The sequence below is a fragment of the Aptenodytes patagonicus genome, chromosome W, assembly GCF_965638725.1.
Source record: "Aptenodytes patagonicus chromosome W, bAptPat1.pri.cur, whole genome shotgun sequence".
Classification (NCBI taxonomy): domain Eukaryota; kingdom Metazoa; phylum Chordata; class Aves; order Sphenisciformes; family Spheniscidae; genus Aptenodytes; species Aptenodytes patagonicus.
In genome coordinates this window covers 4,715,883-4,730,597 of record NC_134981.1, presented here as the reverse complement: position 1 = coordinate 4,730,597, position 14,715 = coordinate 4,715,883, and the positions used below count along the sequence as shown (strand labels likewise).

At 44.1% G+C, this 14,715-nt stretch overlaps 1 protein-coding gene across 1 annotated transcript in view; it reads right to left on the bottom strand.

The window, feature by feature from the left end:
* The window catches only part of LOC143172158 (lipoxygenase homology domain-containing protein 1-like), a 148,784-nt gene that overhangs the window by 30,306 nt on the left and 103,763 nt on the right, over nt 1-14,715 (bottom strand). Inside the window, exons 31-34 of the mRNA XM_076361417.1 lie at nt 13,054-13,262; nt 8,164-8,349; nt 5,271-5,398; nt 749-866 (exon numbers count right to left, since the gene is read on the bottom strand). Coding sequence (XP_076217532.1) covers nt 749-866; nt 5,271-5,398; nt 8,164-8,349; nt 13,054-13,262 — 641 coding nt within the window. The remainder of the gene's footprint in view (nt 1-748; nt 867-5,270; nt 5,399-8,163; nt 8,350-13,053; nt 13,263-14,715) is intronic.

The following is a 14,715-nucleotide window of genomic DNA, read 5'->3' as shown; positions in this document are numbered from 1 at the left end:
CCATCTCTATCTTAGAAATATAATTATAGGGACCCATAACAAGCAAACTACTTTTTACTGCCCAAATATAAGTGACGTTTACATGGGGCTGGTGGTTTGGTAGAAAATATAAAGGCAAGCACTGTCCTTTTTTGCGAGATAGGACACCAGGGAAAAATACAATCAACAGAAGCGGTGGGAACCGTTTTGCATGCTGTATTCAAAATGCAAGAATATTTAAGAATATTTAAGAATATTTCCCACACCTTATTTATATGAAGAAGAAAAGAAAGAAATCTGCCTGCGTGCTGGCGGAAGAAGGGAAGGGGAGAGATGTGATGCTTCACCTGAAAGGATGGATTATTTGGAAATGTCCCACCCAGCCCAGGCCCACGCTAGCTGTCCCTGCCTGGCAGAGGGTGATCCACTCTCCCATGGGGTCAGAGCATGGCAGGGGTCTGCAGGAGCTGAGGGTGCATCCCGGGGACCAGAAAGTTTTGCAGGTGCCCTGGTGGCAAGCCAAGGCTCTTTTGCAGGGAGGGAGAGCAAGATCTAACAGCGGAGACTGTGGTAAAGCTTTACAGCACAGCTTTTGCCCTTGCTCTCTTCTTTTTTGACTCGATTCCTGCAGGAAAAAAACATGAGAAACCAAATGGAAAAATGGAAATGAATGAAAGCGAGTCACTCGCTGCCTTTCTTCTCTTTCTCAGGGCTGAGAGGCTTCAGCACAAGCAGGTTGCGGAGAGACACGCGATGTGAAGTGCATTACCCTTTCCAGGAACCAGTGCGGGCGAGTCCCCTTCCCATCCGTCCGGACCCTCATCTTCCGGAGGGGTGCGATATCGGCGATCTCCATAATGAAACTGTCCTCTTGGCCTCGCTCAAACCTGGAGGGATTGAAAGGTCGAGGAGGTTTCCCGCTGCTTTACAGCATCGTTGTGTCTTGATCCCCTGTCCGTGCTGCAACTCGCACCTTGCCAACAGCCTCAAATTAAAAGTTTATGAATGCACTTTATTGGACTCGAGCTTTTCTGTCCTGCAATCACTAGCTACTGTGTTTTTGGCAAGACACCTCACTGCAGATTTGACAGGGATTCCTCCTCCCCTGGAAAATCAAGCCCATACGAGGCACCTGGAGTCGTTCCAGGCAGCCTGTAGCATACGTTGTCACTCTGTTTGTAACCAGAACAATAGAGACTCACAGTCGGGTTTCTGCACATCGCCTTCCTCCTGGCATCTGCCCACGTGCCTGCCCTTAGCCCATCCCAGCTAGAAGGCAAAGCAATTTCGCTTAATCTTCTTTCCCTAAGGCGCAGCACACAACTTTGCATTTGCTGCGGTGATAGACAGTTGCTGCAGCCCGGCTAAATACGGCAACCTGATTGCAAGTCGGAGCCCAACGCCTAAGTTCAGTAAGCGCAGGCAACTTGCGTTAGAGAGGAGCCCAAACTGACTGTCCCGCACTCCCCTCCTGAATTTGGGGAATTTGGATTTGTCTTTGGTAAGAACCAGGGTGGGTTTGTGTAACATTGCATGAAAGATCTTAACCTATGCTTGGCTGCTGTATATAGGCACAAGGATGTGTAGGAACTGCTCATCCATAGCAATCAGCAGAAAGCAGGAAAAAGGGAAAAAGAGCTAACATATGCTTCTTGAAGAAGATATTACACTGGCTAGGACTGCTGCTACCTTACCTCCCTCTTAGCATCAATGATGCTCGGAAAAAAGCCTTGCTGCAGTGAAAGTGCTGCCTCAGGCTCAATATTACTCTGTTAGAGCAAGTGTATCTTCTAGGTTTGCCCCCAAAATACTCTGGCAGACCTGCTGTGGGCTTGGAGATGGAAATCCAACCCTTGCTAAGTAGAAGGGCAGCCAAATCCAGGGGGTCTACCGGGACTACTCTGCTGTTGAGGTTCCTCCTTCGTGCAAACTTCTCCTTGTGAGCAAGTTACCCGAGTTTGCTGAGACGTTTGGAGAGAGCTCTGCAAACTGTGGGCACTACCATAATACAGGCAATCCATAATGATGATATCTTGTTCCTGGCAATGTACTCAGCCTCCTACAGCTGTGCAGTGCCAGGATATGGAGAAAAAAACATTTCTTTAGCAACCTCTGCTCAGATTACACCCTGCAGCATGAATGTGATTATCCTCACACCATTATCTGAGCCCGCATAGCTGCAGATGTTAGCAATAGCGATTGGCTCCAGCCTCTCAGTTTTCATCCAGGCATTGCTTTCCCTGCACTCCCAGAGGCATTTGGATAGGGCGTTTTGGTCCCAGTCCATTTCTAGTTATTAAGGGCTATGTCTGCTCTTTGAAAAACTCCCCTCTCTTGTTATTTGTCTTTCTGTGGCACCAGATCCCAAGACAGCCTGTCTCACGGTGAGAAAGAGAATGTGCTTTTGTGCCTGGACTGGATTGATTTCCACTCCTATTTAAGAAAAAGGTGTGACCTTTCCAGCGTGAATTATCCCATGATCCTATGATCAGTTTTCATTACAATCACTATTACCTACAAAGCTTCATAGAAGTCTCTCACTCTGTTCCTTTCCAGGCTGAGCAACTCTAAGCTAAACAGTCTGTTACCAAAATAAACCATTATTTATCTTCGGTAAATGCCCTGTTTACAGTTTGTAAACTGATACCTGCTACTTCCAAGAAGTCATTGTACTAGAGGGGAACAATTGCTGAAGTGACAAACTGAGTGACCCAAGAGCTCTTTTCTATCCCTAATTTATATGAACATGAACATAAGCCTGAAAAAAATTGAGAAGGGAAGAAGTACCCTTCTGCTGCTATTCCTTTTCCAGGACACTGAAGCATTTATCTAAGGGATTTCATTAAGCTTTCCTACCCATGGCTGCACTTATAAATATTTCTATTGCCCAGAGGTCTTGGCAGTAACAGTAATGTAGCTAAAATTGCCTTAAACCTGCGGCAGGTTAGACAGACGGTTCTTCGTAATGCACTAAGCTGCTGTGAGTGAATTGGCACTGGATGGCCCCCATAAAGATGAAGTGCCTTTTACCATTTGGTTGCAGTGGCTCTCACCTAACCCTCACTGCTGGCGCAAAGGCTGGCGAGATTTCCATGCGAAACAAGAGCCAGGGAAGCCTGTGTTGTTAACAGCTGGATGAAGACTGGTGGGAGTGGTGTGGAAACAGGCAGTATTTGTATTTGGGGACACGCCATGTCCTCTGCAGAGGGTCCTAATGAGATGACGAGAGCTCTGTACAGTTGGAGGTGTGGTACAGAGCGCCTCCAGCTCGCAGAGCTGTGCCAGTATCCCCAAAGAATAGCACAGCATCCTGGGGATATTAACATATTAATAGTTGTGGTCTACATGTCCTTCTCCTTTATACAGCCCCAATGAGTTTTCATCGCCTTTTGCAGATCTTCTACTGGCAGAAGACAACCCAAGCAACTAATAACATACAAACTGTGTGGCCCTCCTTTATTGCGTTTTCATATCCTTACAGCAGAGGTTAGACAAATGTGATGTTTTTTTATAGGCCACATAGTTTAGGGATATCTCTTGCCTGGCCAGCTGGAGCGAAACTGCAGTCCCTCTCTTGAGGGGTTGGAGATGTCTTGGTCCCTTTGGTCGATGTACCCTGATATGAATTTTGCTTTACTTTTAAATACAAACAGTCGTGGTCCATTTCCCCACCTACTAGAATTGAACGTTGGGCTTAAAATAGTGGAAGACAGATCAGTTTGGGATTGCCTGGGGTCTTGGAAGGAGGATGTCACCGATAGCCAGACACGGTGGTAACCCAGGTGCATTGCCCCGCACGTTGGATGTCTCTCTGTGGTGGGGAGCAGGGCCAAGAGCTACGTCTTTCTGCGTGACTCAGCAGTGTTTCTCATGGAGAGTTTAGTCAGCAGCACCTCTGCTACATTTTTTTTTTCAGCGCAAACAAGGCTCATGCTTATTACTAACTAAACACATGAAGGTTTCAATCCTAGCTGAACACGCTTGCCCAGACACCCACTCTGCTATGACAGCTGCAAGTAAAACATCCCCTGAGCAAACACCTCTATGCAGGGAGCCTTATCTTCAATTATCCAGCCCACACATGATACGCAAAGCTGCGGTGGAGGAACTGCATCGCCAGGAGTCTGGGGGAAGAGTCCAGCATCACCTCAGCAAGATGAGCTTGAACTGCGTGGCCAAATGCTCCAGCCCTCCTGACACTCTGTAGATGTTTTGCTGAATAAGATCAGAGGTAGTCAATTAATTAAATTTAAGGCTGATGAAGCTCATCTCTAAAAGCTGGTTAGTGCCACATTCATTCTTGCCAAAGCTTTCAGTACCGAGGGAGGTGCTAGAAAGGAACAGGAAAGCTTGAGGAAATGGATCAGTGGCATGTGGGGTTTTTTTGGCTTACGGAAGTGCTGGCGTCAGACTAGGATTACAGTGTTTGTTAGCTGTCTCTGCTGAAGAAAACATGAGATTTCACCTTTTTAGTAAAAGCAGAGCACGCAGTGCAGCACTCCGCGCAGCTCATGGCCCATTTCCATCTCTCTGCACCATAAGGCCACATCTGGGCAGACAGATGTCATCGTGTGTCCCTTTTGTGCCAGCTGCAGGCAAGCCAGCTCCAGTTCCAAAACCATGTGGTTACATTAGCGTGGCACAGAGCCCAAGCTAAGAAGCCCACTTCTCAGCAGGGCCCTCAGCTTACCGGCTCAGGCCCTTGCATCCCTCATGTGGCTTCTGGACCAAACTGGCTGACATCTGGCCAGCAAAGCAAACGGGAGGAGCAGACGGAGGAGAGTCAGCACCTTCCCATCACAGGCATTTCCCAAGGCAGGTTTGTACATGTTGATTTGTCTTTCTTTCATTATGCAGTTACTCATGCATTCCCATTAAATAATGTTTAAATTAAATTACTTATTTTTTCCACAAAAGATGCATTTTGCAGAAATTGCACCTGTGGCTTCGTGCAATGCCGACAGTTCCTCTTGGAGCTGATGCAAGACTTCAAAATTCATATTTTTATTCTCAATGCTCATCTCTAAAGCCATGAGAAACAGGTCAAACAAAACTTCTGCAAATGACAGAAGATGATTCCCCTAGCTACACAGTGCTCTCCTTTCCTCCACTCTGCTAAATACATTATAATAACACTTACAAGGGGCCCAGTTCTGAATCTATGAAGTCAATGGGAGTTTATCTTTGTGTTTCAGTAGGAGCATGATCAAAGCCCCAAGTGCTTCTTGGCTTGACACCAGGATCTCTTATCACTCCACTTCTAACCAACAAAAATGACAAAGTTACTGTACCTGTCTCCATTTTTTTCCAGCTGCATCTCCTCAGTGTTCCCATTGGATCCAAAGACAGTCATGAAAAGACAGGCATCGGTACCACCGCTTTCGATGTCTCCAGTCACAACTGTGACTTCGTAGAGGACCTGGTGCGGATTTGAAATAATCAGAAGGTCTCATTCAAACAGCTGTCCTTAACCCACGCAAAAGCCTGGGCAAAATGCTAGACAGGCAAAATGCTGCAGGAGATCTACTTCTTTGCCAGAAATGGTTACAACACAGCTTCTTGGGTTCTCTCCACACCGTGGTTCTCAGAGGCAAAGTTAGAGATTGCAACTTGCTACAGGACCTTCCTCTTTGCATCATCTATTACTTTTTCAGCAGATTTTCTCAGCCTCAATAGACTCAGAGAGAGAGACATTCATTTTGACAACCATATGCTTGGGGAGCGATGAAGACCTGGTAAACTACTTCTCCACGGGAGTCACAACCCTCATGTCAGTGTGTGGGTCTCCAACCCCCTGCTACTGCCGTCTTCTCCCGGCCACCTCCAGTGCTCCAGACCTCTGTACTGCACCAAACTTTCGCCATTTTTAAAAAACAGCTCCCAAAGACCCATTTTTCTCTTTCCCTGGACTGCAGAATGTTTCCCCCAAGTGTTTGGTGTCCATCTGGGCAACATTTAGTCCAACATCGCTAATAGTTTTAAAGTCTATAGATCCAAATGCTCTGTACAGCAGAAGAATGCCGCTATCCTATTTCCCAGTGGGATGCACACTGCTGCATCAAATGCAGAGTGTTCCCAGATCTCATACATTAAAGGTACGCCAATTTGTGAAAAGATGTTTCGCGTCATTTTCATCTTATTAGCCTGACTTTGTTCTTTTCTTCTGACATGTGAATAATAAGATTCAAAATAAAATATTTCAAAAGCGTGCAAGTCCCAGTGGCTGTCAGTGGCATTAAGACTTTTAGGCCACTTAGATGCTTTCAAGATCGTACCTATGGTAACAAGACCTCTGGATTTAAGAGGTGGAAGAATATCAAGAAACAGCCCCAACAAAACATATTTCAAATGGTGCACTGCTAGGCAAGTTTTATTGGCCTGAATTGTGATTGCCACGTAAATAAACCGTGCAAAGGAATAACATCATAGAAAAATTATTTTTCATGTTTGTTCAATCCTGAGTAACCTGTCCATCACATATTCATCCACAGACATTTTAAGTCATAGCAAAGCATCATATTTGCTATAGGTAGGAGAAGAAAAACTCTTTTACCAATGCATTAAAGGTTTTTAATGACTGTGGTGGACATTGACTAGTTTCTGTATGTATGAGAAGTCAAATACTCAATTTAAAGCACAAAGAGGGAATATCAAGCCAAGAAGAAAATTAAATTGAAATGGGTACGTATGGCTGTGCAAGAGTCAAGCAAAAGCAAAACAAAAAAAGCATTAATTTTCCCAAAGACCTTAAACATATTAGTCTTCTCTGAACTCTAAAAAAAAAAAAATAAACTCAGTTTCTAACTACAGCGATTTCCGAGGGAACAGTCCCAAATTCCCTCAACTAGGAGACTGATCAGAAAGTCAAATGCGCACTTCTGATTTCATGTCTCAAGCATCTCCTCTGATTTCCTTCAAACCTTTCAGCAAGTTTCTGGCCCAACTTCATAGAAAAAAATTTAGTTAGATGTGTCTATTTTTGGCATGCTTATGAAAATAAATATTCAGAATTGAGCTTTTAAAGGAAGACTGAACATAAGTCTTCATTAACATCCACTTCATTCTACAGGCAAGCCATCAGCTCACTGATAGGAGTTTGGAAACCTTATCCAGGAGGGTAAACAACTGATGGGAAGTTTTTAAGATATTAGGTTTTAACCTTGGTATTCAGTCTGGGGGAGGTTTTTTTTTCCCTCTTAGGTCAGTTCTACCACTGAAACTTGCATTAAGTTGTTGAATCCTTCACGGATGCTAAAAATGTTATCACGCTTTCAAGTGTCTGGGGAACAAGAAAGATTTCAGGAGAATATCTTTAGCTTGGGAATCAAGAGCAGCATAAAGAAAAATGAATGTACTATGAAAGTGTAACCTCACTGTAAATAGAAACACATCTATAGAGATTTTAAATTGCCATACAGGTATTAAACACAGTATTATTGTCCCATTCATCCAGACTGCTATTTCTGTTATAAACCTTACCTCCAAAATCAGCATAGCTCAGCTTTCCAATTTGTACTTGGTTGAAATATGGCATAGCACACATTACTTCAAATTTCATATATATGGATAAAAAGACTATATAGGTTTTTTCATTGCTTATTCAACTTTAATCAGTTATTCATTTTAAATATCAAGCTTACAAATGTCTCCATGGTTCAACAACTTCCAATTATTATTAGTTTCTAACTGAATTCGGTTTCCTTATCCCATATTAGAAAAGCTGATATGTAGCCGCACTATGCAGAGATTAAAATTTCTCCACTACTCTGATGTGATGAGTTAGAAGTATCTCCTCAAACAAAACACAATGGAGTTAGATTGCACCAAGGTGTTCACCTTGCAGCCGCCCCCACTCTACGGGTACCAGGTGATGCGGTGGGTGCTCCAGGTGTGGTGACAAAAGGAGGACATGCTGCTGAACTGTGTCCTGCCTGCTCTGGCCCTACCCTGTCCTTCTGCCTATGCCATGGCTGCATCCAGCCAGCATTATTGAACAGTGCTCTTAAGTGGCAATGATGCTAAACCGTTCCTAAAGATTTTGCTAAAGAAATGACAAAGAAACCCTCTGCAAATAAACGGCTCAAACCACATGCAGAAGTCAAAGTATGAGAACTGCTGACACACAACCTATATCAGCACAGGTCCATGCAACAGCTAAAGATACCGGATGAGCCTAGAGCCTACCTTGAGGCCAATGTTAACACAGTCTGCATCCAGGATGTTGAGGATTCGTGAGGTGAGTCCATCACCTTTGTCTCTGGCCAGCCAGCACTTACAGACAAAGTTATACATGATGCCTTTGGTGGGCACGACGATGGTGAGCTCTTCCACCAGCCAGCAGCTCTCAGGGGTAGCGCCATCGTGCCCCACCTGTGAGAAAACACCTGCTTGTTAAAGGGGATTTCTTCAGAGGAGCGGCCCTGATTGGGTGTTTTAAACAGTGATGATGAAGGACTAAGAGCGTTGACTATATACACCATCACACCAACCACTTCCACAGTGGAATGGAGCGAGCTGTGAAATAGTTCGTGCCACTGCTGCTCAACAGGCAAGACATCAGTGTACATGGTAGCTGATGTGGGCAAGGAAGCTCAAGTCATCTGCTGCTGAGCATGAGGGAAGGCAGGACACTGCCATTCCTAAAAGTAAGCAAGGGGAACATGGAATAGGTAGACTGCACTAACCTACGTGAAAACATGTCCACTCTCTTGCCACTCTACCTCTGCTCCATTGACTTCTACCTGTGTCCTGGTTTCGGCCAGGTTTGCTGGTCACTGCAGACCCATTTCTCCATCTTTCCAACCCTTTCCACTGCTGTTGCAACACTTTGAAGTGACTATCCAAAGCTTCATAGCCAAGATGAAAGACGCAGCTAGGCAAACACCCACATGCATTATTCAAGCACTCCTTCCCTCACATATCCACGTCTCAGTCAACTATATGTACCAGGCTGTTTCTCTGCTTCCCATCTCCTTAAACTGCAAAAGCTCCGTGTTTGTATAGGAGCCAACAGATGGAGCTTACATCTGTAGCTGGTTGATTTTCAAGGACCACCTCCTCCAAGCTCAAGAATGGTGCATCCTGAAGAGCAGGAAGTCACAGAAGAGTGGCAGGAAGCCTCCATGGATGAACAAGGGGCTCCTGACAAAACTTAAATGGAAAAAGAAAGAATACTAGAGGTGGCAGCAGGGACAGGGGACCTGGAGAAATACAGAGACGCTGCCCAGGTGTGCAGGGATGAGGTTAGGAAAGCCAAAGGCCACCTGGAGCTGAGTCTGGCCATGAACAGCAGCAAGCAATGTTCCTACAGGTATATCAGCAGCAAAAGAATGCTGACGGTGCAAACTTCTCAAGAAACTGCATCTGTCCCTCTTAAAGAACGTGGGCAATTCATCCCAGGGCAGACTTATAAGCATAATTATTTGTCCCAGCTGATGTATGAAACTCAGTCAGCCAGTCATTCCAATGAACTATCTGTACATAAAAGGTTGAATAAAAGAGCTACCTATAGTTCGTTATTTTCAGAGCAAGTGTTGTTTGTGTCATTACTAGGAAAATGAGGTCGTTAGCTCTCTCTGGTTTTGTTTTTAAATTATTAGGATATTTAGGGTTGCTCAGAAAATAATTTTTAATAACAGGTTCATCTAGGGTGATATATCTGTGGTATCTTTTTTTCCCCCCAAAACAAGTGATCTTTTTTATCTGTTTCAGCCATCACTGCTATTAGGAGTATTATTACTATACTAATGTCTGTGCAGCTGCAGAAAATTAGAGCTAACCACTAGGGAAATTCAAGTCTACAATGGATGTATTAATTCTCAGATTCCTGGGTGTGAGGTGAATGGGAATATAACACTTGCCTTCCCATTCCCTCTCTGCCAGCTTGGCTGCCCTTCTCCAAACCCAAAGCCCCTCTGAGAGTCTGCACACAGCCTCTCGAGACCTGTTGCGGGATGGTGCAGATGAGGCAGCGGGGAAAATTCAGGGCAATGGCTCTGCAATGAAGCAGGGACAGAGCAGCCGGAGGGAAAATCCCAATGAGCCCATTAAAGTCTGCTGCTCTTTTGGGTTCGTTACAGTGACCTCCTAAAGCGCCATTCCAAGACATTGCAGGGTACCAGATTTTCACAGCAACCTTTAACTCCTTTGGTATCAGTGACTGGCCAGAAGAAAGCATCCTGCACGTCCAGTTGCCTTGGAGAACCTGCATACGAGCAGACTTCCAAGGGCTCCAAGAACAATGTTGTAAATTCTGGGATAAACTCATCCAGTGCTGAGTCTTCCTTATGGCTGGTCTTTTAGAGCAGAGCACTGGGATTTGTCTTTCGATTCCAAGCAAATCTTTAGACGGACCATGCCAATACAGTGAATGATCCAAAGCCATGGCCACACCAGCAGTGTAGCCTGGACATGTACACCAGCATCATGACAAGTTGTTTGAGCTGAGATGTTTGTACTAAGTTAGAATGACAGAATTTCAAAGGCAGCTAGATCCTTGGGCTGTTTGAAAATCTTCGTAACTCATTCCCACTGTCCTTGAGGGACTGTTGAGTACGTCGCATCACCAAGACTAAGACGCACAATTTGCACTGGGCTGCTCACAATCCCATTGAAACCGAATGCAACAACAGGGGAAAATGGGAGAGAATTTGAGTGGTAGATAGAAGGAAAAGATGCCAAAAAGTGGGATTTTTTTGCTTATTCTGGAAGGTGCAGAGAATATTAGAGAGACCTGAGGGTTTTCCAGGATCAGGTCCCTAGTCAGTGAGGGACTGGACTTGTGACACTTTACACTCCATCACGCTTTGTGCTTGTGTTGGAGAAAGGGTCTGAACTAGAAGTGGTTTAGAAATGCAGACCAATGCAGGACTCTTCTGATCATACCTGTGTCTCTCTGCAGCAACAGCAGTCTAGGAACAGAGATACTTTCATTCATTAGGAGAAGAAATATTAAAACTTGTTTTAAGAACACAGTATAAAGTGCCTATACCCAATAACTTGTATTATTTATTTTCATGTCAGCGTGTCTATTAAAATACACCAGTAGTAAATATTATATCTGTAGGCTTACAAGACAGGTATAAACGGGCCCCTTTCAAATTACTTCATGTTCCACTGTTTCTGCTTTCACTATAGGATATTTGCGGCAGGAGAATAATACCTAACTAAAAGTGGCATCACACTGCAAATCTTATGATCCTACTAAGTCCTGTAGTCTGCAGCCTGGGTTATACAGAGGGCTTCTGGAAACTTAATCCCCATGCTATGCTATTTTCACATGGTAACTCATATTCAGAACTTCTTGCCTTTTTCCAGAAGCAGCCAAATGCCAAATCTGAGAACGAACTGTTCCTCACTTTTCCCAAGTAGATAACTAGCAATTTTCTGCAATGTCCCTGAACACTGCAATTTTCTACAAGGAAAATATGGACTGATTCCATGGCAACCACGGCAGACTGGCACATCGATGTCATCATTGGGACGTGGATGAACAAGAAGAGACTTTCCAAGCAGAGGGCACTACATGAAGGAAGGCAGAAGGCCAGGAGCAGATGGCTCCTCCAGCCACGAGCTGGGGGGTTACAAACTAAAAGGGAAAAATGAGCAAGAGGTGAGGCAGCAGACTGGTGAGATCACGGAGAATAGGGGTGAAAGAGGACAGAAGAGCATCGCCCAGCTTGAAAGCTATATGTTATTTCTTTTTCTAACTCTCTGCATTTCATTTGCAACCTTTTCTCTTCTTTCCCATTTGTAATCCTTTTCAAATTATTTCTTTTCCTTGCTTCTCTCTATTTCCAAGTGTCCGCTTCTCTTTCTCCTATTCTCTGCCCCTTCCTCACCCTACTCGCTGTCTCTTTTCCAGCATCCCTTTCTATTTCTTTCTTCATCCAGCTTTTCCTGTCTCTCTAGCACTGAGGGGTTATACTGGCTTTTTCTTCCCTCTTGGTCGCAGCCCATGGCTGTTTCCATGCGCACACAGTCTGGAAGAGAAGGATTTATGTACTTGCTTCACTTTCAAAGTTTGACCTAGAGATGGCTAGATAGAAAGTGACACTAATACTCATAATAACCAGGCACTTGGAGTGCATTAAGAAAATGGCCTGATAATAAGCTCAAATCTAGTGTGGAGACTTCTCAAGGTGTCAGAATCCATTGCTTGAATGAAAGCTAAGGGGAGTACTTCAGTCTATCAGCTGCTACAACAGGACGTACAACTGCAAAGATGTTTTAATTAGTTAGGATTTCTCTCTTTATATTTTTTTCACTCGTCTCCCTCCAAATACACAAGCACGCGCATCAACAGGTAGGTTTACTACAACACAGGCCATGGGGTAAAAATAAAATTAAATAGGCTCTTGGAAGTCCTCAGATGCTGTGGCTTTCAGCACTCGGGGGGCTGGAGCAGGCTTTCAGGAGGTGGAACTGCCGTATGAAACAGGAACGATGTACACAAACGCTCTGGAATATTCATGTGAAGTTTAAGCTCAGTGATGGAAAATCTATGCAAATTCTGTCTCCCTGAGCCATAGCAGAAAAAAATGGCTCCTGGACCGAAATCTGTTTGTGCATGTTACTTATGAACAATGATTAATTTTCTTCTCTAAGCCTGGGTCCTCCAAGCTGTGAAAACAATTTTCATGTTTAGCTAGAAAATTGTACAAGATGTGTTTCTCACTGCAGGCACAATTTATGAAACCCAACTGGAAGTAGCGTAAAAATCAACTAGGAAAAAGACCGATGGAGGACTGCATCCTGGGAAACTTCACTGCATCTGTCAATAACAGGGCTTGACTAAGAAAAAACAGTGCCAGAGGTGGGACAAAACTGGGACATGCTACAACTTCCTTATAATTCAAAATTATCTTCTGCCTCCCAAGGATCTTGGGTTTGTGACATGTAAAGCGTACTTATTTTCAGGTTCAGACACATGTGAAATCTCATTAGCACATCCCTGTTTACATTCCTTTCAGACCCAAGTGCCTTTCCTTCACTGCTAAGAATAACGGGAACATGTGCTTTCTTTGGCCACGTTTGTCATATGCCTCCAGTGCTTGTAATGCATTCACAAAGTACCTCCACTTTTTTGATCTCTCCCACATCTACGCCCCAAACAGAGAATTTCTCTACAGAGCCATCTGCAAACTCGTCTTTTCCTTCTGGGAGATCCAGCCACAGCCTCTCCGTCTGCGCTTTCTGAGGACCCATGATGATGATGTACACTCGGCTGTCGGTGCTGGAGTCATATTCTGTGCCCGTTGTGACGGTGATGTGGTACGGGATCACTGCAACAAACAGAGGTTTAATCACCAGAAAACCCACGCACAGATGCATTTACATGAGACTTCAGAAAACCAGGGACTCATCCCATCAGAGGGAGCAGTTGTGTATGCTAAATAGGTTCACCTCCCGTTGAACTCATTCGGAGAAGGGATAACACCGTGCCGCGTTGGGCTACAAATGTGCATGGGAGACTACTTTCCCATACGCACTTGGGACTGAATTCTGCAAGGGTTAATTTCCCCAGACAACCCTACTGGCTGCAAGGAGGTTATAAGTCCAGATTTCTCCCTAATAGATGACAGAACAGCAAAGGGCTTGAATCCTTATTTACACCAAGAGACCTTCCTGAAGATGAGGCTGAGCACCTAAATCTTAAACAGGCTATTAGACCAAAGTGATCTTACGCTCACCGTTCAATAAAGGCAAATAAATCTATGCTGACTCCAAGGTAAACCATCACTGACTGAATGTCCCAGTACAACTGCAAATGTTCTCCTTTGTGCTTCATTCGAGAATTGCTGTGATCTATGGGGCAGCTCAGGGTTTCAGCATCCCTTTGCAAATCCAGGCAAACTATGAATAATCCTTGCATTAAAGGTAGGTCACTCAATAATTTTATACATTGTGTAATAATACTGGTTAGGGGAAAAACCTTCAGGCCAAGGCTTGGGACTGAGCAGTTTTTTCTGTGGTTTTCAGAAATTTCAGTTCAGCTGTTAAAAGGGAGGAAGTGCCAGACTACTTTTCAAGTGTTTTCCAAAAGCTCATTTGGGCAAGCCGAGCAGGCGGTGCAGAATTAGATGCTGAATACTCGTTTGATTTCTCAGAACATTTGTGTAGGGCTGTTCAAACCATTCTGACAAGACTCGGAGCTCTGAAATTTGCCTCGTCACAGAATCGAAACTCAGCCTGGCTTCATCATCGCTTTTTTGATTTAAAAAAAATGGTTTATAAACCTTGACAAAAAACTTGGTTGGCTTTCAGATCATCTGGGATTGACATCTAATTTTGCTTTATGATGACTAACAGCATTTTTGGAGTGAGAGTTGTACTAGAAACTCCCATCAAGCTCAGAATATGTGTGCAATATCAGGGAAGGCATAAATTCATGCTGACCAAATCTGTTCTTACCTCTGGACAGAGCAGAACCCAAAGAAATTCATTCAGCCCCAGTTTGAGGATTTTGTGTACCAACACAAAATGACCTGATGATTAGGCAAGACTTATTCTCCCCTTTATGGTATCATTTACATTTCAGTGTGCACATCAGCAAAATGATATGCAATGCATTCTTCACAAAATAACCATTGGAGCTGCTGATATTAGCAGGAGAAAGGGTTTAGCTGTAGGCAAGACAGATTTTATAAGAATATGTTGAGGGGTCATGTTTAGAACATCTCCAGACTCCTCTTTTAAATAAAGTATATTTTGAATAGGGACAACATTTTCTTTTAT